Raw genomic sequence first — 23,691 nt, 5'->3', positions numbered from 1 at the left:
ATTGATTAATCATTCAAGATATAATTTTTGGTTCTTTGTCTTTTTATTCTAGTCCTAAAGAATATTCTTACATATAATAAAGAATTCCCATTTGATGTTCAGCCTGTCCCATTAAGGTAAAATTTAAAGCATACATGTTTGTTTCCTTATTTTTTTGTTTTATACCCATTTTTCTAATATTTTTAGGAGTTTTTCTTTTAACATTAATTTCGGTGTCACTGATATTACTGGTATTGTTGGTATCAGTGAAATCATTGATATCACCATATCAGCATTTTTCATGTCAGCATCTTATCTGGGCAATGAGTAGCTGTGAGACTTCACTTGTAATTAGTGTGTTAGCTCACTGTTTTTTCTGTCCTTTTTCACGTAGAAGAATTTTAGCACCTGGTGAAGAAGAGAATTTGGAATTCGAAGAAGATGAAGAAGAGGGTGGTGCTGGAGCAGGATCTCCTGATTCTTTTCCTGCCAGAGTTCCTGGTAGGTATCTCTTTTTTTTTTTTTTTTTTTTTTTTTTTTGACAGGCAGAGTGGACAGTGAGAGAGAGACAGAGAGAGAAAGGTCTTCCTTTGCCGTTGGTTCACCCTCCAATGGCTGCCGCGGCCAGCGTGCTGCGACCGGCGCACCTCGCTGATCCGATGGCAGGAGCCAGGAGCCAGGTGCTTTTCCTGGTCTCCCATGGGGTGCAGGGCCCAAGCACTTGGGCCATCCTCCACTGCACTCCCGGGCCACAGCAGAGAGCTGGCCTGGAAGAGGGGCAACCGGGACAGAATCCGGCGCCCCGACCGGGACTAGAACCCGGTGTGCCGGCGCCGCAAGGCGGAGGATTAGCCTATTGAGCCACGGCGCCGGCCCAGGTATCTCTTATTAAATTATAAATTAATTATTATAAAAATATACATAACTGTATTTAATCCATCATCAGGCTGTTTGGAACTTATTTTGGTACTTGCTAGTGGTGAATAAAACCTCTGTAGAGCCTATACAGTCTTAAGCACATATTCATGGTCATGCTATTGGCAGTAGTTCTTTTTTATAACCATAGTATAAAAGTTACCTTATTTTCTGTGTTGGGTTCCTTGGGAACACACATGTTCAGTGATTCAGTAGGCCTCCGAGACTCACCATAAAGCTTCATGCTCACAGCTATGAGTTATTGCAGTGAGAAAGCACAAGAACAGACTCGGCAAAGGGAAAAGGCACCCCAACAAAGACAAGAAGAAGCCAAATTTAAATTTCCAAGTTTTATCCCAATGGAGTCACAGGTGTGAAATGCAGTTTGTTGTCTACTAGGGAAGTTCATAAGAGGTTCAGTGCCCAAGTATTTTATTTGAGAATGATCATGTAGGTGCTGTCTGCCCAACATGGATTAAAGTCCCAGACTCTAGAAGGAAAGCAAATATTTAGCATAAACCATAGTGTTTGCACAGACAGTTTAGGCACAGTGACCATTTCTATCAGGGAATGATGGGAATCTCCCCAAAATGTACATTTCTGGATGCCAGCCATGGGCTGAACTTAAAAATGGGTCTTTCTAAGAATAGCAGCAGTTCCAGGCATGCTGTGTCAATTTCTGTGTACTATCATAAGTTCCTCTTTAATCAAATTTTGGGAGTTAAAACTGGACCAGGAGAATGAATACTGAGCAATTACCTATTTCCCCCATCTTGTTTTAGGAAAGTAAAGAATGGACCACAAGCTTTTTTTAATTATGGAAGATCTCAATGAGGATCTTACCTCTCTGTAAATAACCTAGACAAGCACCCTGGGTAAATGTCTTGCCTCTCCCAGTTACTGCTATACACTGTTATGTTCTTATATTGTACACTTTCTATTTCTGGTAAGTTAGTTCACTTTAGGAAGTATAGAAATAGACTGTAATATTGTGATACATTTTAGAATAGCCTTTAGAAGCTTTGTGGCATAAATATAATTTGTATGCCTTCTAGATCACTTTCTTCATAATTAAAATAATACTCCAGTAGTTTTAATAATCCTTGGGGAGGAAGCATTAGAAATTGGAACAATAAGAGACTTGGGCCAACAGATACCTGAACTTTTTAGTTTGACCTCTGTTAATCACTAGTTGAATGACTTCAGATTTGTTTCCTAAACCAGTCTGAATCTCTATTACTTTGTAAAATGGAATAATGATAATACCCAACTCAAGGTTACTGTGGAGATGAAACAAGGCACTAAATATGAGGTACCTAGCATATTCATATTCAGCACATGAATATTAGTGGAAGCTGGTATTCTGATCATCATCACCTTTAAATAGGAGTAACAGTACCTTCTCCATCAGGTTATTGGAAAAACTGCAGGTACTACAGACCACACCTGTTGTTGTAAATGTTTGTTTGGTACAAGGGCATTATTTATAGCCTACTTTTCTTTATGAAGAGAGAGCTGTGTTTTTCTTTTGTCATATTTGTAGGAAATTTCGAGGCTGCTGCCATGAAGAGGTAAATTATTTTTCTGTCTTACTGACTTGATAATTTCTATTCTGTTTTCAAACCACATACTGTGATTGGTGTAACTTCCAGTTCTGTAATTTTCTATCTGATTTTGTTGTTTGCTCAGTTGCTGTATTTTTATAACAAACAAGGTCTTTGAAGCAAGTGATGGAAATCATGAAATGGACAGATTATAGTTTTTATGAGATGCGGGTTGCCAAGTTGATTTTTCTGGAGCTGGTGTTGTAGCTCAATAGGTTAAGCCACCACATATGACACCAGCACCCCATATTGAAGTGCCAGGCTTGAGTCTTCCTACTGATGCCCCTGTGAAAGCAGTGGATAATAGCTCAAGAACGTGGGTCCCTGCCTACCGCATGGGAAATATAAATGAAGTTTCTGGTTCCTGGCTTTGGTCCTGGCTATTGTGGGCATCCAGAGAGTTAACCAGTAGATAGAAGATCTCCCTCTCTCTTTCTTTTTCTGTTACTCTACCTTTCATATAAACCAATCTGTTGATCTTTTAAAAAAATTAGTTCATTTAAAAAACAAGGCGGGAGGAGGAGCCCAAAAGGGATTGTGGGAGAAAGGCTCCTTCCTTTCTGTCTGCCAGCAGCCACGAAGTAAGCCAGGTTGGGTGCATACAAGGACATCCAGGAGCTACAGAGAAAGAAGCAGTTGGATGTGATACACTTTCTCCTGAGGGTCAGCTGTTGGTAATACCACCAGCTCTCCATGCTGCACAGGCCCCACCAGCCCCACAGGACACAGTGGTTGGGATACAAGGCCAAGCAAGGTTATGTCATCTGTAGGATTCGTGTGCATCGTGGTAGCCGCAAGTGCCTAGTTCCTAGGGGTGCAACAATGGCAAGTCTGTCCATAATGGTGTTAAGCAGCCAAAGTTTGCACAAAACCTGTCTGTCGCCAAAGAATGAGCTGGGCACCACTGTGGAGCTCTGGGAGTTCTGAATTCTTACTGGGTTGGTGAAGATTCCACGTACAGATTCTTTGAGGTTATCCTCATTGATCCATTCCATAAAGTTGTCAAGAAATCCTACACTCAGTGGATGACCACACCAGCTCACAAGCACAGGGAAATGTGTGGGCTGACATCTGCAGGCTGCAAGAGTCATGGCCTTGGAAAGGGCCACAAGTTCCACCACGCGATTGGTTCTCACCGTGTGGCCTGGAGAAGGCTCAAGACCCTCCAGCTGCATCATTACCACCAACTCAAGTAGTGTTTGTAAAACTTATACTATCTAATACACCATTTAGGATGTCTTGTCTGCTTAAAGGTGTTATTTGTCTGTTAAAACTAGTCTGTCAATGATTTCATGAATGCTTTGTCAAATTATGAAAGTTAAAAGTGCAGTAATGTTTGAAGATTAAGTGATGTGTCTTGTTTCTAATCGGATAAACTTTGTCTTTATTTTATTAGGGTATTGTCAATGTTTAAAACATGCTGTGTGGTATAATAGGTATAAAATAAATTTTCTAAAATAGGAAAAAATGTTTTGAAAGAGGGAGAGAAAAAAAGCTTCTACCAAAAAAATCCATTTACTATAAGATTAAACCCAAACTGAGTTGATTTTTGCATTATGATACAGCATTGTAATATATTTCAGAAATCCAGAAAGCTTCCTGAGCTCTTCTGTTCCCTGATTTTTTTTTAAATGGATATCTTTCTTTATTGAGAAACATAAGACTTGGGTATATCAAATAAAACCAGTTTCCAGGGAAGGGGGAAAAAAGAAAATCAAAACCACAAAAGAAAGAAAAGTTCACACTGTCTAGGTCAAAGCAGAACCCAGAGAATATAGTCATAGAATTGAAAAATTCTAGATGCTTCATTAATTGACCTTTTAATACAAAATGGCCTATTAAATTTGCAATTTGTGGTTCTTGCTGTTGAGGTCCGTAGGAGAAGCTATGAAGTCTTCAAACCTGGAGCTGAACTCCACGAGGGGTTATTTGGGTTTTGAATCGGTTTTTCCATGTCTAAGATGTGGCAGCAGCAACAGCGCCCACCTTCTGGGTGGCTTCTTTCTTGGCATGATGAGCTTGTAAAACTCCCACAGCTTCCTTGGAGCAGAGACTCAGGGGACCCCAGCATGTGCAGCAGCTCCGAGTTGTCAGTCACCAGCAGCATGCCCGTGATCTTCCCCACTAGGTTTGAGCACATTGTTTGGATGAGCGGGAACAGTCGTTCTCCAAGCATCTGGTTCTGTCCCTGGGGGGGGGGGGGGTGGTGCTGCAGCCAGCATGGAGGCAGTCACAGGTGCCTGCCCCTGCACATTGTTCCCTGATTTATTTTTTTTTTTTTACCTCTAGAAGTAAAAAAGAGTATGCGTGTGCTTTAATTAGTTATGTTTGGTTTGGGATCATATTGTCCAGGGCCTATAAGTGTCATTGAGAAATAACTTATAGAGCTATATTCTTTGAAATAGCAATTGACATTTGACTTAATTCAACTGCAGAGCAATGTTTCTTTTCCTTGTTACCCAGAGGGAGGTTGAGATTTCAGTTACTGCTGAGCTGTATCTGCAGTGCCAGGGCAGAATGGTTCTGAAAATTAGGACTTTTCCTTCATTACTTTTGTTTATAAGTAATTTATTTAATTATAAACTTATTGTGACTTTTTAAAGTCATATTTATTCGATTATCACTTACATATATAAAATTCACCCTTTTAGTGCACAGTTTTACAAGTTTTCACATACACATACACTAACCACTATCACTGTTAAGCGAATGAATAAGATATGGGATGTGGATATGGCTTGACCAAGAGTAGTAAAAATAGGAGCCGGCATTGTGGCATAGCAGTTAGGGCTGCCGCCTGTGATGCTGGCATCCCATATGAGCAGTGTTTCATGTCCCAGCTGCTCTATTTCTGATCCAGCTCCCTGCTGATAGCCTGGGAAAAGCAGTGGACGATGACTCAACTCTTTGGGCCCCTGCCAACCATGTGGAGACGCAGATGAAGCTCCTAGCTCCTGGTTTCAGCCTGGCCCAACCCTGGCTGTTGTGGCCAGTTGTGGAGTGACCCAATGGATGGGAGATTAAAGTGTCTCCCTCTTTCTTTCTCCCGCTCTGCTCTGTAACTCTACCTCTCAAATAAATCTTTTTAACAAGATGCTTGCGTCACACATCAGAGTACCCAGATTCAATTCCCAGTTCCAGCTCCTGAGTCCAACTTCATGCTGATGCAGACTCTGGAATGCTGTGGTGATGGCTTAAGGAATTGGGTTCCTGCCGCTTTGTGGGAGACAGAGATTGGGTTCCTAGCTCCTGACTTTGGCCTTGGCCTAGCCCCAGCTATTGCAGGCATTTGGGGAGTAAACAAGTTCATGGGAGCTCTCTCTGTGTTTTTGTCCTTCTGTTTCTCTGCCTCTCATATATAATTATATAATTTGGATGACAGAGTCTAGATTGGTAATACTAGAAATATGAACTTAGTTACAAGTATGTTAAATCTGTAACAATAAAAACTAATGGATATCAATCAATCTCTGGCTTCTGGCTCCCAGCTTCTCGGCCATTTGGAGAATGAACCAGTGCATGGAAGACCTCTTTATCTCCCTCCTGCTCTCTGTAACTCTGCATTTCAAATAAATCTTTGAAAAAAAGAAAAGTGGGGTGGGGGGGATTGGTGCTGTGGCACAGTAGGTTAATCCTCCGCCTGTGGCACCAGCATCCCATATGGGTGCCGATTCTAGAATGTCCCGGCTGCTGCTGTTCTGATCCAGCTCTCTGCTATGACCTGGGAAAGCATTGGAGGATGGCCCAAGTGCTGGGGCCTCTGTACCCACATGGGAGACCTGGAAGAGGCTTCTGGTTCCTGGCTTTGGAGCGACTCAGCTCTGGCCATTGGGGCCATTTGGGGAGTGAACCAGTGGATGGAAGACCTTTCTCTGTCTCTCTCTTTCTGTCTGTAACTCTACTTCTCAAACAAATAAATAAATCTTAAAAAAAAAAAAAAGAAATTTGACTTTGTTAATGTTAAGAATGTATCATAATCAGGGAATGGCATGGAGGCACAATAGGTTAAGACACTGCCTGTAACACTGGCATCTCATGTGGGTGCCAGTTTGAGTCCTGGCTGTTCCACTTCCTGATCCAGCTCCCTGCTAATGTGCACGGGAAAGCAGCAGAAGATTCCCCAAGCCCCCAGTGTGGGAGACTTGGGTGAAGCTCCTGCTCCTGACTTCGACCTGACCCAGCCCCAGCCGTTGCTGCCATTTGGGGTATGAAGCAGCAGATAGAAGATTTTGCTCTTTCTCTCTGTAACTCTGCCTTTCAAATAAATACATGTTAAAATAATATCAGAAGATAGCATAAAGAGAGAAAAGACATTGTAAACATTGTTGGTGTTAGAAGTCAGTGAGAGTTGCTGTCTTCTGGGAGACGGATCTGAGTGTGTAGGGAATACTGGGACTGCTCCTCGGTGCAGCTAAGTCTTCTCTGGATCTGGTCCTAGTTACCCAGGTACATTCACCCTGTGAAAGTTCAGTAAGCTGTACTTCAGATGTGTGCATTTTTAAATGTACATGCTATACTTTAATGTCTTTTTTAAAAGGAAAACTGCTATTTATAAATCATTTATCCAACAAAAAATTCATACCAAACTATTAGAAACTTCCTAGAACTCGAGAAGATGAACATATCAGTAGAAAAATGGGCAAAATAATTAACAGAAACTTCAAAATGAGGAAAACCAGAACCTCAATCTACTATGAAGAGGTGCCCAGTCTTATTAATCTTTGGAGAAATACAAATTAAACAGATCAGGGCCAGGATGATGGTACAGTGTGCTAATCCACCACCTGCAATGCTGGCATCCCACATGAACACTGATTCAAGTCCAAGTTGTTAATTCAGTACAGCTGCCTGCTACTGTTTGTGGGAAAGAAGACTGCCTTAGTGCTTAGGCCCCTTCTACCCTGGATGGAGCTACAGGCTACTGACTTTGGCCTGGTCATTGAGGTCATTTGGGGAGTGAACCAGTAGGTGGAAGATCTCTCTGTAGCTCTGCCTTTCAGATAAGTAAATACAGCTTTAAAGAAAAAGGGGTGGGGGGTGTCTTAATTTAGCTAAAATAAAATCATAACTATACGAAGTACTATCAAGGATGTGTTACAAGGGCTGGTGTTGCGGCACAGCAGGTTAACGCCCTGTCCTCAAGCGCCGGAATCTCATATGGAAGCTGGTTCGAGGCCCAGCTTCTCTACTTCTGATCCAGCTCTCTGCTGTGGCCTGGGAAAGCAGAAGACGGCCCAAGTGCTTGGACCCCTGCACCCTCGTGGGAGACCTGGAGGAAGCTCCTGGCTCCTGGCTTCAGATCAGCACAGCTCCGGCCGTTGTGGCCAATTGGGGAGTGAATTAATGGATGAAAGATCTCTCTCTCTCTCTCTCTGCCTCTCCTCTCTCTGTGTAGCTCTGACTTTCAAATAAATAAATCTTTAAAAAAAAAAAAAAAGATGTGTTGCAATGGACATATTACTTCACTTGTGCTAGTATAGAAATCACAACCCCCTTTAGCTGGATCCTTGCTTTATTTGTTTTTCTGAATATTTGTTAAGTTTCATAGTTAAATATGTTAAAAAGAAAAGGCTAGCCAGTGAGTGCAGTAAAAGACCTTTCTTTCTTTATATTAAAGAAATGTTAAGAAAATGTTGAAATATGGCAAAAAATGATTTGGAACAGACCTATTTTATGTGAAAAAGTAATGTTATAATTTTACTGTTGAGACGGTATTGAACATAGCTTTCAGTGTTTCACTTTGGTTTTCTACTTTTTCTTTCTAATTTTTCAACAGGCAAAGTTTATTTTTAACAATTATCACCGCTTAAGACTGAGATTTGAAAAATTGAAACTCACAGATTTTCTTTACTTGTTGAAAAACTAAGTTCAGGGGCTGGTGCTGTGGCACTGTGGGTTAATGCCCTGGCTTGAAGCACCAGCATCCCATATGGATGCCAGTTCAAGACCTGGCTGCTCCACTTCCAATCCAGCTCTCTGCTATGGCCTGGGAAAGCAGTAGAAGATGGCCAAGTCCTTGGGCCGCTGCACCCCCTTTGGGAAACCGGGAAGAATCTCCTGGCTCCTGGCTTCGGATCGGCCCAGTTCTGGCTGTTGTGGCCGATTGGGGAGTGAACCAGCGGATGGAAGACCTCTCTCTCTCTCTGCTTCTCCTCTCTCTGTGTAACTGACTTTCAAATTAATGAATAAATCTTTAAAAAAAAAAAAAAAGAAAAACTAAGTTCAATATCGGCTTACAACAAACAAAACATAGTAAAAACTTTTTGAACTTTCATCTCTAATTAAAATAATGCTAATTCTTTTAAAAGATTTATTTTATTTCTTTGAAACCAGAGTTACAGAGAGAGAGAGAGTTCTTCCATTCCACTGGTTCATTCCCCAAATGACCACAACAGCCAGAGCTGAGCTGATCCAAAGCCAGGAGCCAGGAGCTTCCTCCAGGTCTCCCACACGGGTGCAGGAGCCCAAGGAATTGGGCCTCCACTGCTTTCCTAGGCCCACTGCTCCACAGCGCCAGCCCCAGAATAATGCTAGTTTTAGAAACTTTTTTGGAAGAAACCTTTTTGCGAATCTGTTAAGAGTGTGGACTATGAATCTTTCCATGGAAAATTTTAGAAAAATCTATGTAACTGCATTTTTCATAAAATTTCTAAAGTGTTGACTCTGAAACTGGTCCTGAAGAATCCTATTTAAAGCCGCTAATCTAGGGGTGTCTTCATTTGTAAGTGAGTCAGAAGCAGCAACATAGGTCTTAAGTCACATGGATACTGGTTTCTTTTGTAAAAAAGGATTTATTTTTCAATGCAGGGGAGAGAGACAGAGATCTTCCATCTACTGGTTCACTCAGTAAATGGCCACAACAGCTGGGACTGGGCTAAGCTGAAGCCAAAAGCCAAGAACTGCATTTGGGTCTCCCACATGGGTGGCATGGGCCCAAGCACAGCCAGGATTAACTGGCATTCCATATGGGATTGCTGGCATCACAACCCCCTTTTATATTTTGTTTTCCTTGTCTCTTTTTTTTTTTTTTTTTTGGGTGGGTGGGTGGTCTTGTCGTGTATGTTGAGGCTTATCATCCCTGGCCTATCCAAGTCTGTTCAGGCAACAGTAGGATAATGCCTGCATTCTTTCCCATTCCTGCATTTTTTTGTGTTCTTCATAAACTAGAAAGTAAAAATTTAACACATTATTAAAACTTAGTTTTTACAGCTTTATTAAATTTACTTTTCATATGGAAAAATTCACCTATAAGTATACAATTCAATTCGTTTTGATAAATTGTTATGCATCATAGACCATAATCTAAGTTTCGGGCATTTCTATAATCTCCCCAAATCCCTTCTCTAAGACTGGTTGCAGTCAGTCAAGTGTAATATATTTTTGAGTGCAGGAAGTTGATTGATTTCCTGTACCTCAAATATTTCATCATTAAAATCAAGATAACACATCGTGAATAGAAACTTGGAGACTTTCTAGCAGTCTTTTTATGTCAAGTTTTCTGTGTGTGGTTTGAGGTAATATAGATGATACAGAATTGCCATCAGCTCTGGTTTGCATTTGTTCTCCATGGATGATTTAAAAGGAAGGAACACACTGTACCACTGACTTCTCCCTTCCTGTAATTTTCTCAGTGGGGAAATACTCTCATGGCATTCTGGGTTGTTCAGCTTTCAGACACTTACCTGCTGTATGGAAAAGATCTTAAATATGTAACTTGCTCGTGTGTTGCATTCTCAGTAGCACTGATTTCTGAGAATGATCATACAGAATAGAATGAGGGAAGGAGGGGAAAATTAGTCTGTAACATTAAATTATATATTTAAGTATTATAAATTGTTTTATCAGTAGTAAAGGACTTGTTGTTTCTGGTATTAGATTTGTCAGACTTTGCAGTGAGTTAACAAATGTTTAAAAGGTGTTTCCTACCTTCATTTTACTACTTTGTATTGAGATGTGGAAATATATTCTATAATTGAGTATATGTGAAGCATTATATTATGTGATTGATAACTGGGCTTTCTACAATGACTTGAATTTTTAACAAGCTGGATTAATTTGTTTTGATAGTGAATATGAGACATGGAAGTACAGACTTATCTTGTGTATAATTAAATATTTGTCTAAAAAAATAATGTCAAATGTTTGGGGGCTTTGGAAGCCGAAATATGTAATGCCTGGATAGTTACTAAGCTAGTTAAGAGCAGACCATTATGAACAAGGCTATATCTTTTCTATGTCTGTAAAAATATTTATGTTGAAGTTGTTGGTGGAGCTAATTTTGACTGCTGTTTCTACGTTGTCAGGTACCTTATTACCAAGGTTGCCCTCAGAACCAGGAATGACATTACTCACAATCAGAATTGAGAAGATTGGTCTGAAAGATGCTGGGCAGTGCATCGACCCCTATATTACAGTTAGTGTAAAAGGTCAGTAATTCTGTCTACATTTACTTCCCTCTGGTGAATTTTGTAATGTTTCTCTTTTAAATTATTTGAGAGGCAGAGAGACAGATAGAGGGAGAGAGATCCCATCCACTGATTCATACCCCAATTGCCCAAAATCACTGTGCCAAGAACTCAATCCAGGTGTCTGCTCTGGGTGGCAGGGACCCAATTCCTTAGGCCATCACCGCTGCCTTGCATGGTCTTCATTAGCAGGAAGCTGGAACTTGAACCCAGGTATTCCAATACGAGACACAGACATCTTCACTGCTAGGCCAACAGTCCACTCCAAGACAGATTTTGTTGTGAGTGGGTTCTTATATCTGTGATAACTCATTTTAATTCATTCTGTTGTGAGGCCAAGTCCCTGGAAGAAATGGATACTCCTTCAGTGAACATTTTGGAGAGATTTACTAAAAATATCCTACTTTTTATAACTTATGCTCACTTTTGATTTTTTAAGATTTATTTAATTTATTTGAATGGCAAAAAGTGACAGGGAGAGAGAGACAGATCTTCCATCCTCTGGCTCACTCCTCAAATGGTCACAATGGCTAGAACTGGGCCAGGTCGAAGCTGGGAGCCTGGAACTCCATCTAGATGTCCCATGTGGGTGACAGGGGCCCAAGCACAATTGCATTAACCGGGAGCTGGACTGGAAGTGGAGCACCTGAGATTAGGACAGGTGCTTCAACATTGGATGCTGGCGTCACAAGTGTTGGCTTAACCCACTGCTCTACAACACCAGCCCCTCACTTTGCTTTTGAATTTTCCTTTAATATGCCTTTAATATATCTTTTTATCCTTTGGATTCCATTCAGGGTGCTGTCTTTAACAGCAGACACTGCTTTGCATAGAAAGCCCAGCATTCTGTTTTCCTATCCCTCTTTATTTTCTGTCCTCTAGCTTCTGTCCCAGAGGGCTTTCTACATACATAGGAGAATGCTGCAGAGGGAGATGAGAATCAGGCCTTGAGAAGGTCATCAAGGAGACAGGAAATGGGACAGGTCCTAACATCCGTTCTCTGAATGTAATTCACTGGGGCATTCACCTGTTTCCCTTTGTCCTATATATAGGACACCAGTGAATACTTGAGCAATAAATAAACCACTTATGGTAACTTTGTACTTGTATCTATTTAACTGACAAATTTGAAGAATTGAAAACCTGGGACTTAATGGGTTAAAGTGAAGTATTTTATCCTTAACTGTGTTTCCATGGTTATTTAGTATGATTATTCTAAGGATTTTTTTTCCCCTATCCAATATGGCAGTCCATTTATTCCTTGAAAACAACCTTTTGCAATTATCAAGAGGGAAACCACCATAGTGAATTCTTTTGTTGTGGCCAGGCATTTTTGGCAATGTTGTAAAGCACTTATCAGGCTTTTAAGGATAATTACTGGGTAACTGAGAATGAAATTATCACACTATCATCCAAAAATAATTGCACAGCTTAAACTATGTGGTTTACTTTAATCTGTAACTTGAGGCAAATCAGAGAAACAGATATGGCTGAAATTAAATGGATGAAACTTCTATAAATTGTATAAATAAATGCAGAGCCGTGGGTTCTTTGGTATTGGTGGAAAGAAAAAGAAATTTGGCCACAGAGAAGAATGTTTATATGTGGACACCATGATCCACAGCACTGTGCTGTGATATTTGACTTTTGATGTTATCAAAAATCGTTGTCTCCTGGAAAGTATTTAAACTCTTCATTTACAAAACTATGTCGCTCTTGGGGTCTGAGCTGTGGCACAGTAGGTTAATCCTCTGCCTGCAGCACCAGCATCCCATATGGGCACCAGTTCTAGTCCCAGCTGCTCCTCTTCCAATCCAGCTCTCTGCTATGGCCTGGGAAAGCAGTGGAGGATGGCCCAGGTGCTTGTTCCCCTGCCTCTGCGTGGGAAACCTGGAAGAAGCACCTGGCTTCAAATAGGCCCAGCTCCAGACATTCCAGCCATTTGGGGAGTGAACCAACAATGGAAGACCTTTCTCTCGGTCTCTCCCTCTGTTTGTAACTCTACCTCTCAAATAAACAAATAAACAAATAAACTATGCAGCTCAGTCAGGAATGTATTCCATAAAAAATATTTAATGATAATATAGTAGATTAAGTCACCTGGGGGTATATGTTGACCTGAAACATGTTTTTGTATAAATATCTTTCCTTAAGAACTAAAATAACAAAACGAACTAAATTGTTTTAAGTTCCAGGTCTGTTGAATCAAAATGTAAACACTGAATAGTCAGTAAATGACTCCATATTGAATTTGATTAAGCTGGATGATTCCTGGATCCAGAAAATTAGAACCATACACAATGATTTGGTATACCATCTAGAAGTTATAAAGCAGGTTGTTACAGTGAAGTTAGGCTATACACATGTATAAATCTGTTCATGTGGCTCTCATGTCCCTTTGTGGTTCTCCTACTCGAATACAGCAGGGGAATTCTGATGTTACATTTAAAACCTTTTCAAACTGCACACTTGATCAGGATTAGAAAGTAGCAGCCCAGGGTCCCATTGTAGCATATTGCGAATTCTTACTACACACAAAAATATAGCAGTCCATTCTTTAAGGAAAGCAGAAAGTTCTTCTCTCCTGTCAGCTACAGAGATCAAATATTGCCTTCTGCCAGCTTTCTTCCACACCTGGTCATGGCAAGGCCCTCCCACTTCCCAGAGTTCCCATCTGCGTTGCTCAGCTTCCCTACATACCTCTGCGCACACAACTCTTTGGTGCCTGCTCACTCCAGGTGGGACTCCGTCGAACAAGAATCTCAGTTCTCGCCAGGCCTCTTTAAGAAATGGAACATTTGCAATTTCTTTGCAGTTTTGGGTCTGTGTGTTTGAATGTTCCTAAGCAGAAATTTCTTTTTTCCTCTCCAGATCTGAATGGCATAGATTTAACTCCTGTGCAGGATACTCCCGTGGCTTCACGAAAAGAAGATACGTATGTTCACTTTAATGTGGACATCGAGCTCCAGAAGCATGTTGAAAAATTAACCAAAGGTTTGTAATCATAAATAACTGCTGCTTATGGACGGAGTCCTCGCTTCGTTCATGTTTGCGGGCACAGTGACCTAGCACTATTCTGGGCCTCTCTGGCAGAAGTAAATGTCGTGGAGTAGCTATTGATTTGAATAAAACAGATGTTTCTTAAAATACATATGGAATCAGGAATTATGTTGTCTAATTGTAATCATAATTTTTTTTAATACGAAAATCTTACCAACTTTAGCAATAGGTGTTCTCATCTTACAGAGGTGCGGCAAGCAGGAGCTCCCTCACCGAGGCTCCCTGCTGACCAAGCCTCTATGTTGGAGAATCGACTTTTTCTTCCAGTTGACGGCACTGGGTAGGAAGATGCCCTGACTTGGCATTGGTTGTCAGGAAGATGGGAAAGGACTAAAACGAACTGTTAGAAAAGTGAGCTTGTGCTCCCAAGTTGAACAGGATTACCTGCTTCTCTGCACATCTGCCCAGAGGGAATGTCAGCATTCCCGAGAGAAGGCACAGGGTCCATATGTCACCTGACGTTCAGTTTCAGCTCTGGAAACAGCAGGCTTTGCAGAAAGCTTTATCGCATGTACAAGTGCCCTTTGAAATAACTGCCTCAGCCTCTAAAATACTGGATATTTTACTTCTCAGATCTGCTGCTGCCTCCTCTGTGCAGCCACTCACGACTTATCTGTCTGTGCTTCTGCTGGGACAGGGCCTCTCGGAGAGTGGCTCTGGAGCAGCAGCACCTTGAACCTTGTTAGGTACAAATGCTCAGGTCCCATCCCACACCTCCTGAATCAGGAACTGGGGCTGGCCCTCAGTAGTCCCAGAATCCTTCCTGGTGGGTCTGGTATGTGCCAAAGTTTGAGTGACCGTGTTAGAACAGTATGCAAACAGGAGGTGCTTGACGATGTTGGAGAAATCTCAGTGTGACATATGTCTTCTGAATCAAAATGTTAACAGTGTTTTCCCATTTATTTATTTCCATTGCTGTGAGAAATGTCTTGGCGTGGAGGAAAGAAGGTGGAGTGTTTTGCAAGCTAACTTTTCTATTACACTGTGTTCCTTCTTGACAACAAATTGCACTATATTTGGGATTTGAACATTCATTGTCCCTAGCTTTAAACTGAGTTACTGTTTTAAATGATACTGATGATAGTGAGCAGACTTTCTGGTTTATAAGCATTTCAATTAATCTCAGGATATTCTGACTTCACATTTTGTTTTATAAATAGCATGATGTATATGGCCACACAAACCAAGAATGCAAGAAAGTTGTTGTTTACAGATGATGCAGATGAATAAACATTTTTTAACTTCCTCAAGAGGATGGAAACCCTAGTTGGACCTGTTTTCTTTCTTTCTTTCTTTCTTTCTTTCTTTCTTTCTTTCTTTCTTTCTTTCTTTCTTTCTTTCTTTCTTTCTTTCTTTTTCTTTCTTTCTTTCTTTCTTTCTTTCTCTCTCTCTCTCTCTCTCTCTCTTTCTTTCTCTCTTTCTTTCTCTTTCTCTTTCTCTCTCTCTCTCTCTCTCTCTTTCTCTCTTTCTCTCTTTCTCTCTTTCTTTCTTTCTTTCTTTCTTTTTGACAGAGTGGATAGAGAGAGAGACAGAGAGAAAGGTCTTCCTTTTGCCGTTGGTTCATCCTCCAATGGCCGCCACGGCTGGCGCGCTGCGGCCAGCGCACCGCGCTGATCCAAAGCCAGGAGCCAGGTGCTTCTCCTGGTCTCCCATGGGGTGCAGGGCCCAAGCAGTTGGGCCATCCTCCAATGCACTCCCTGGCCACAGCAGAGAGCTGGCCTGGAAGAGGGGCAACTGGGAAAGAATCCGGTGCCCTGACCGGGACTAGAACCCGGTGTGCCGGCGCTGCTAGGTAGAGGATTAGCCTAGTGAGCCTGGACCTGTTTTCAAACGTGCGTTTCTTTTCACGTTTGTTTAGACCTCGGACAGGATCATGTTAAGATGGGTCTCATATCTGAGAAGATTAAGTAATGTGATCTGTCTTTAAAATTTCTGATGGTTTTAAATAATCAAATACTCTCGTACTGCTGTGGGAGGGAGAAGAGAGCCCCCTCTCGTGGCTGTGGCAGGTCATCCACCTAGGAAAGAGTTCACCAGTGACCTAACTGTTGTAAGCCTGTGTGTTTCGAGCAGAGACTCTCCCTCACTTACCTTTCATTGTCTCCCAAGGGACTGGTTTTTCTTTCCTTTTTTTTTTTTAAGATTTGTTTTATATTTATTTGAAAGAGATGGGGAGGGAGAGACAGATTTTTCATCTACTAGGTCGCACCCCAAATGGCTGCAATGGCCAGGGCTGGGCCAGACCAAAGCCAGGAGCTTTGTCCAAGTCTCCCACTTGGGTGCAGAGGCCCAAGCATTTGGGCCATACTCTACTGCTTCCCCAGGCACATTAGCAGGCAGCTGGATCAGAAGTGGAGTAGCAGCAGGGACTCAAACTGGCGCCCATATGGGATGCTGGCATTTCAGATAGCAGCTTAACCTACTATGCCACAATGCAGGCCCCCTGGTTTTAATTTCCATTTTTGCCAGGTGAGGTGCTTGGTTTGGACCTCAGTGCTAGGGCTGTACATGCATTTCTGAATGTTGTTGAACTTCTGGTCACTTATGAGTTTTACTACCACTCAAAGGATTAGGTATATATATGTTGACTGTCTTTAAAAGCCAAGATCTAGCACCTTTCTTGCAGTGACTCTTCCTTTTCACCGCCAGAGAATTAGGCAGGCTGCCTACAGCCTGTCTTGGCTGAGGAGGGGAAGTGCGCCACCCGCCACTCAGCCTCCCTGAACCCAGGGGACAATCAGGCACAGCGGGGAATCCAGTCGAAGCAGGATCTCACTTTATTGTAAAAGGGAGGTGTTTATAAAGCTGCAGTACAGAGCAGATGCGGGCAAGGGGTGAGCTGATGTGACGCAAAAGGGTTTTAGCCACTCCTGTTATACCACCTCAGTGATCCTTAGGCAAAGCGCCCTGGGACTGGGTTGTTTACCCCCAGGGATTTGAAACTTAAAGACAGATCTTCAAACTCGAGGCAGGCTTAGGAAGTTCTAGGCCTCTCCGGATCCAGCCTCTCCCACACTTTCTGGTTACATGGACATATTAGAAATAGCCAGTTAAGGCCGGCGCTGTGGCTCACTAGGCTAATCCTCCGCCTTGCGGCGCTGGCACACCGGGTTCTAGTCCTGGTCGGGGCCCCGGATTCTGTCCCGGTTGCCCCTCTTCCAGGCCAGCTCTCTGCTGTGGCCCGGGAGTGCAGTGGAGGATGGCCCAGGTGCTTGGGCCCTGCACCCCAATGGGAGACCAGGATAAGTACCTGCCTCCTGCCATCGGATCAGCGCGGTGTGCCAGCTGCAGCGCGCCGGCCGCGGAGGCCATTGGAGGGTGAACCAACGGCAAAGGAAGACCTTTCTCTCTGTCTTTCTCTCTCACTGTCCACTCTGCCTGTCAAAAAAAGAAAGGAAAAGAAAAGGAAAAAAGAAAAAGCCAGTTAAGAGTAAGACCCTGACTTTCATCAGTTTCCATGCCTTCCTTTTTTTTTTTTTTCTTTCTTTTCTTTTTTTTTTTTTTTTTTTTTTTTTGACAGGCAGAGTTAGTGAGAGAGAGAGAGAGAGAGAGAAAGGTCTTCCTTCCGTTGGTTCACTCCCCAGATGGCTGCTACGGCAGGAACTGTGCAGTTGGGCCATCCTCCACTGCGGAGGATTAGCCAAGTGAGCCATGGCGCCGGCCCGTCCATGCCTTCTTTAGAAATTAATTGTTCCTGGGCCCGCAGCTCACTAGGCTAATCCTCCACCTGCTGGCTTTGGAGTGCCGGTTCTGTCCTGGTTGCTCCTCTTCCAGTCCAGCTCTCTTCTGTGGCCCGGGGGGGGGGGGGGGGGCAGTGGAAGATGGCCCAAGTGCTTGGGCCCTGCCCCCGCATGGGAGAGCAGGAGAAGCACCTGGCTCCTGGCTTCAGATCGGCATAGCGCACTGGCCACAATGTGCCAGCCTTAGCAGCTACTTGGGGGGCAAGCCAACAGAAAAAGGAAGACCTTTCTTTCTCTCTCTAACTCTGCCTGTAAAAAAAAAAAAATTTAATTGTTCCTGGCTACTCTAGTGAGAGGCAGTTTATCTCTCTTTTTAGCTTTTTTTTCCTGCAGGGGTGGGATGAGAGCTTATCTCTTGGGCTTTGGGGACATAGAACTGTCTGATTTTTTTCATTATCACTAGTTCACTGGAGGAGAATGAAATAGGCTTGCCTTTGAGACCTGTTCCTTTCATAGATGCATGTATGTCATTACAGGTGGGAAAAGCCAAAAGCCGGTGCTTTACACACTGCAGAATGCAGTAGGAAACTCGTAACTTTATAACTGAACCAGCATGTGACTAATGTTTGAACTCCTAACACCCCCAAAACAGAATTTTTGAGTTTTTATTTCAAGAGGAAGAAAAATGGTTCAGACCTGAATTTTTTTTAGGAACTCTTAGAAATGTCTTTTCCACTTATGAGTTTCAATGGGTATTGCTAATACTTGACAAGGATTTTCTTGTGGTATTTCATATTTTACATTTAGTGGTTTATATACGTTCTTGGGTCACTATAGCTGGCTTTAGTGGTTCATATACATTTTGTTAAAGATTTTTTTTTTTTGAGAGCTAGTTACAGATGGAATGACAGAGAGAAAGGTCTTCCATCTGCTGGTTAAATCCCCAAATGGCCACAACAGCAGGAGCTGGGCCGATTGGAAGCCAGGAGCTTCTTAGGTCTCCCACATGGGTACAGGGGCCCAAGTTCTTGGGCCATCTTCCACTGCTTTCCCAGGCCATAGCAGAGAGCTGGATCAGAAGAGGAGCAGCCAGGACATGAACCGGTGCCCATATGGGATGCTAGTGCCACAGGCAGAAGCCTAGCCTGCTAGACCACAGTGCTGGCCCCCATATACATTCTTGAGTCAGTGTAACTTGGGGAGCTTTTGCTGTACTGTATAGAGTTGGTTGATGTGTGGAAATGTCATACTACTCAGATTCAGAAGTCTGAGGTGACAGCCATGAGCCATCATTAGAGCCTATTTGACACAGCTTACGTTGTAAACTTAGGAAAACCATTGCTTGCTGAAATGCTTCTGGTGGTCAAAAAACCCACTTAATTCACACATAAGAAATGTGCTGTCTTGGCTTATGTGGTTTATTTTGTTTCATTACTTTAGGTGCAGCTATCTTCTTTGAATTCAAACACTACAAGCCTAAAAAAAGGTTTACCAGCACCAAATGTTTTGCTTTCATGGAGATGGATGAAATTAAGCCTGGGCCAATTGTAATAGAGCTGTAAGTCTGTACTCATTTAATGGTGACTGCTATGTTGGTTTTCCTAGTCCCTGTATCCTTGGACTCAAAAGTATTTAATCCATCCTCAAAGCATTTTAAACAATGATCTTTCTATTGTGGTTACAGATACAAGAAACCCACTGACTTTAAAAGAAAGAAATTGCAATTATTGACCAAGAAACCACTTTATCTTCATCTACATCAAACTTTGCACAAGGAATGATCCTGACATGAATAACCTGGAACTTCTGTGAATTTTGCCACTTGTTAGAAACCATCACAGCTCTGTGTAGCATATTCACCCTTCAGAAGGCAGAAAGCAAGCTGTACCCGTGCCAGTAGGCCAGAGTGAGTCCACTGCAAAGCTGTACCACAGAATTCAAAGTCTAGCACATCACTGATGTATAAGACTCCTTTGGATACAGGTTTATTGTAGATTTGAAAACATATTTTTACTTTTCTATTGTGCAATTAATAGTCTGTTTTCTAAGTTACCACTACTCCTACCCTGCTTCCTGGAAAAATACTGTTGTGGGTAGGTTTGCTCATCTTCGAACTTAATACAGCAATAAGAATGTGCTAGAGTTTACATACACATCTGTTCACTTTTGCTCCAATATGCTCTTTTGGTTTGAGTTAACTTCAAACTTTGGGTTGAGGTGGGTAGAATAGTATCAAACTACTTTAAGAGAAAATGGACCAGTTATGCTGCCTAAGAAGGTCTGTCTGCAGATGATAGGCTGCTCCTTTGAGGTGGCCTACATTCACCTGATCTGATCGTTTTCTTGCTTAGAAATAGTGTGCCTTGGCCAGATCAGTACCCCGTGTGGGAGTGTTTCCCAGGTTGTAGCTGTGAGTTTTTCCAGATGACCAGATTGTTTTTCTGAAAGTGAGCATACTTTTAATCATGTTGATTAGATATTCTTCTGTATCACGTTGTTATTCTTTCTGATAACAATTCTAGGGTTAACATTGGAACCATCTCAGAATTAAATTTTTAGATGGGTTCACAATGTCTTCCAAATAATGTAATCTAAAAATAGCTGAGTCAGATGCTAACAAGATATTGCAGGAACAACTGCTGTTTTCTGACAACTGATTGTGAAATCTTCAAACCTGCATATCTCTTCTTATAGTGATGAGTATGCAAAATCTGGAAAGATATTCTATTTTTTTTAATATAGATAGATAGGATTGCCATTTATTTCCTATTTAGATATATTGGAATTCATCCATATGAGAATATGCAGGTCATTAGCTTATTATAATTTTACTATTTACATTTCTTTTGACTTAATGGGGCATAAATAAAATTTTCATAGTACACATGAGGTGGATATTTGATACACAGAACATTAAAATTTGTGATGGGCTCTCTGTGGGTTAGATATAGAACCCATGTATTTTAATATTCACTATTTTAATGAACAATGCATGAGGGGAATGCAATTTCAGTACTTGGCCTATTTTTAAACTAGTGTAATAACCCTAGTCATGCCGATATGTTTGCTTTTTGAAGTAAGTAATCACAATTAAGTTGTTTTAGCCCTTGCACTTCAAGAGATCTAGTCTTTACTTTCAGTTGTCTGTTAGGTCAATTCTGTTTATTAGTTGGATATTAATAAAGACTATATGAGCCTGAAAGAATTCTCAACCAAGTTTAGTCTTGTCTCTCATCTTGATTGGATTAATTCCAGATTCTCAAGTAACTCAATCCACAGTAGGGCTAGAGGATGAAGAATTTGCCTTAAGGAATTCTTTTTGTCAAATCCCCAAACTGTAAGCTCTTCAAGGAGCAAGAACAGTATTTCCTCCATGTCACACACATTTCCCTAGGTGCTTGGCAGCACTCTGTACCCTGTGGAGTACTCAGTACCTGTTTGATGTTGCTGATGAGACCTAAAATAATCCCTTAAAAATCCTACTATTAAAATGTAGCAAAACTGATACATTGTTCTTTCTCTTTTCTCATGATCATAAGATGTGTATCAAAGTGGTAATTTATATATAAAGAAGCATCTGCTGTCCTGCACTTAAGTATGGTTTATATGAACTACAAATGCCTTTCATCAGTTATTAAAGAAGCTTAAATTGAACACCGTGTGATTAGTTTAGCTTTAATTCAGACCTGAATGAAATGACAAAAAGAGTGATTATCTTGGAGCAGTTGACACAGAGTGTTCCACATCCCACAAATTATTTGTATGCTTTCCAGTGAGGAAGAATAATCAGCCATTAACTGTAACCACACTACAATAGAAATCTTTTACATTGAAATACTGCTGCTTCATAAATGAGACACTTTTAGCAACTAAACCCAGAAACACAATTAGCTAGAAATGACTTCTGAAACAGTTGTAATAATTTTGGAGATGGCAAAGTCTGACTTAACTGAGGACTGGTATTCCCTAAGCCACTTGTACATTAGCAGCTCACTCTGCTCTGACCCTTGCGGCAGAGATACGGTGCCATCAGATGGATGTGAAAGGCAGCAACTGTGGACTGACTCAGAACTGCTCAGGTAGGCTACACTGGAATCTCTTCACAGCTTACTGATTTTTTTAAACAAAATGAGATGGAAAAAACCTTTATTTTCAATGAAAAAACATTTTATTTACCTTTCCAACTTGATTATCTTCCTGGCTGGCAAAATCTATACTTAAAGGCCATTTAAAACTAGAAATTCTATTATCAGCATTATTGTGTGTCCTTAAAGAGATTAAGAGAGATCCAGAAGTTCTGTTTTTGACTTAATCTTCATTTATCGGGGGTAGGGGACCTTTCTTCTGCCAAGGGCCACCTGGGTATTTCTAATATAATTCACAGGCCATGCAAATTTATCAACTTAAAAATTAGCCTGTTATAGATTTACTGAATTTCAAGTCCCACTTGACCAAATGATTTTGTGGGCCTTATACAGTATGCGGGCTGGATGTTCCCCAACTCTGGTTTACATGGTTAAAATGACCTCTGCTATTTCTGTGGAGTTTTCCTCTTAGATTTAATTTCTTCTATTGTTGATATTAAATAGGATGTTTAATAGTTTTCCTGAAGAACTCAGGTATTTCTTATGAACTTTCTTTTAAAGATTTATTTATTTAAAAGGTAGAGATCTTTCATCTGCTGGTTCACTTCCCAAATGGCTGCAATGATTGAAGCTGGGCCCATCCAAAGCCAGGAGCCAAGACCTTCCTCTGGGTCTCCCATGTGGGTGTAGGGGCCCGAGCACTTGGGCCATCTCCATTGCTTTCCTAGGCACATTAGCAGGGAGCTGGATAAGAAGTGAAGCAGCTGGAATTGGAACCAGCACCTAATGTGGGATGCCAGTGTTCTAGACAGCAGCTTCACCCACTATGCCATAGTGCTGGCCCCTTCTTTATGAACTTTGAAAGTGTTACCTTCTTTCAAAGGTTCTCATCTTTTAGACTACTGTTTTCCATAGTTTAGGATAAAGAGATGATTTTTTTTCACAGTGAAAGTTTTGTTCCATTGTACAGAGTATTCTTAGTGGGTTAAATATCACAACAGTAACAAGTCAGGCTCCAGGTTTCAATTACGTGATAGAACTTCTGAGAGTGGCAGAACATAGTCTACCAGTAGACAAAAGTCTCAGCCTTTGGTAATTTTAATCTAAATTTTAAACCTATTAAAATGTGCCATTAAAAGTTAAAATCAAGGGGCCAGCATTGTGGCACAACAGGTTAAGCCATTACGTGTGATGCCTGCATCCCATTTGGGCACCAGTTTGAGTCCGGCTGCTCCTCTTCCAATCCAGCTCCCTGGTAATGTGCCTGGGAAAGCAACAGAGGATGGCCCAATTCCTTGGGCCCCTCCCTACACCCATGTGGGAGACCCAGATGAAGTGCCTAGCTCCTGGCTTTGCCCTGGCCCAGCCTGGCCCCCTCCATTTCGGCCATGTAGGCAGTGAACCAGTAATAAGGATCTCTGTCTCTGTCACTCTTTCAAATAAACAAAATCTTTAAAAAAAAGTCATTAAAATCTCTGAAGAGTTTGTTCTTAGAAACATTGTTTTAAAGGCACAATGTAATAATGGGCATAACACTTTTAAGTATGGTGCAATTCTAGATTCTTAGATTGATTGGTTTTTAAATTAAAGTACTAATGGTCAAATATTAACTTTGGAATAGTATGTATCAAAAAAGACGAGTTCAGCCACCAGCTGCTGACCTAGAGCATTCTATAAGCTGTTCAGTTCTAAATCATTCTTTCTCAGGTATTATACTCTTGTAATTTTTTTTCATATTCCTTGAAAATATGAAGGCACAGGAAAGATACAGACTGTACATTTTTAAAAACAAGTTTCCTTACTCTTACTGTCACACACACCATTTTTTCTGTTATGGACCCTTAAAGCAAAAATGGTAAAAAAAACAAGAGAACATCGAGTAAACCTTTCACTATTAATATAA

General features: G+C 41.5%; 1 protein-coding gene and 1 pseudogene across 2 annotated transcripts in view; both read left to right on the top strand.

Annotated features, from left to right (window-relative positions):
* AIDA (axin interactor, dorsalization associated) overlaps positions 1-21,208 on the top strand; it is a 59,252-nt gene extending 38,044 nt beyond the window's left edge. Inside the window, exons 5-10 of one of the 2 annotated variants that reach the window (XM_002717493.5) lie at positions 53-116; positions 374-480; positions 10,802-10,924; positions 13,835-13,957; positions 19,144-19,261; positions 19,388-21,208. In XM_002717493.5, the coding sequence (XP_002717539.1) occupies positions 53-116; positions 374-480; positions 10,802-10,924; positions 13,835-13,957; positions 19,144-19,261; positions 19,388-19,484 (632 nt within the window). In that variant the 3' untranslated portion in view covers positions 19,485-21,208. The remainder of the gene's footprint in view (positions 1-52; positions 117-373; positions 481-10,801; positions 10,925-13,834; positions 13,958-19,143; positions 19,262-19,387) is intronic. The other variant, XM_008268388.4, reaches the window with a different exon arrangement.
* On the top strand, positions 2,458-3,845 carry LOC108178141 (large ribosomal subunit protein eL15-like; annotated as a pseudogene).
* Positions 21,209-23,691: the final 2,483 nt, after the last annotated feature.

This window comes from Oryctolagus cuniculus, chromosome 13 (assembly GCF_964237555.1).
Source record: "Oryctolagus cuniculus chromosome 13, mOryCun1.1, whole genome shotgun sequence".
Lineage (NCBI taxonomy): Eukaryota > Metazoa > Chordata > Mammalia > Lagomorpha > Leporidae > Oryctolagus > Oryctolagus cuniculus.
This window is presented reverse-complemented; position numbering and strand designations above follow the sequence as displayed.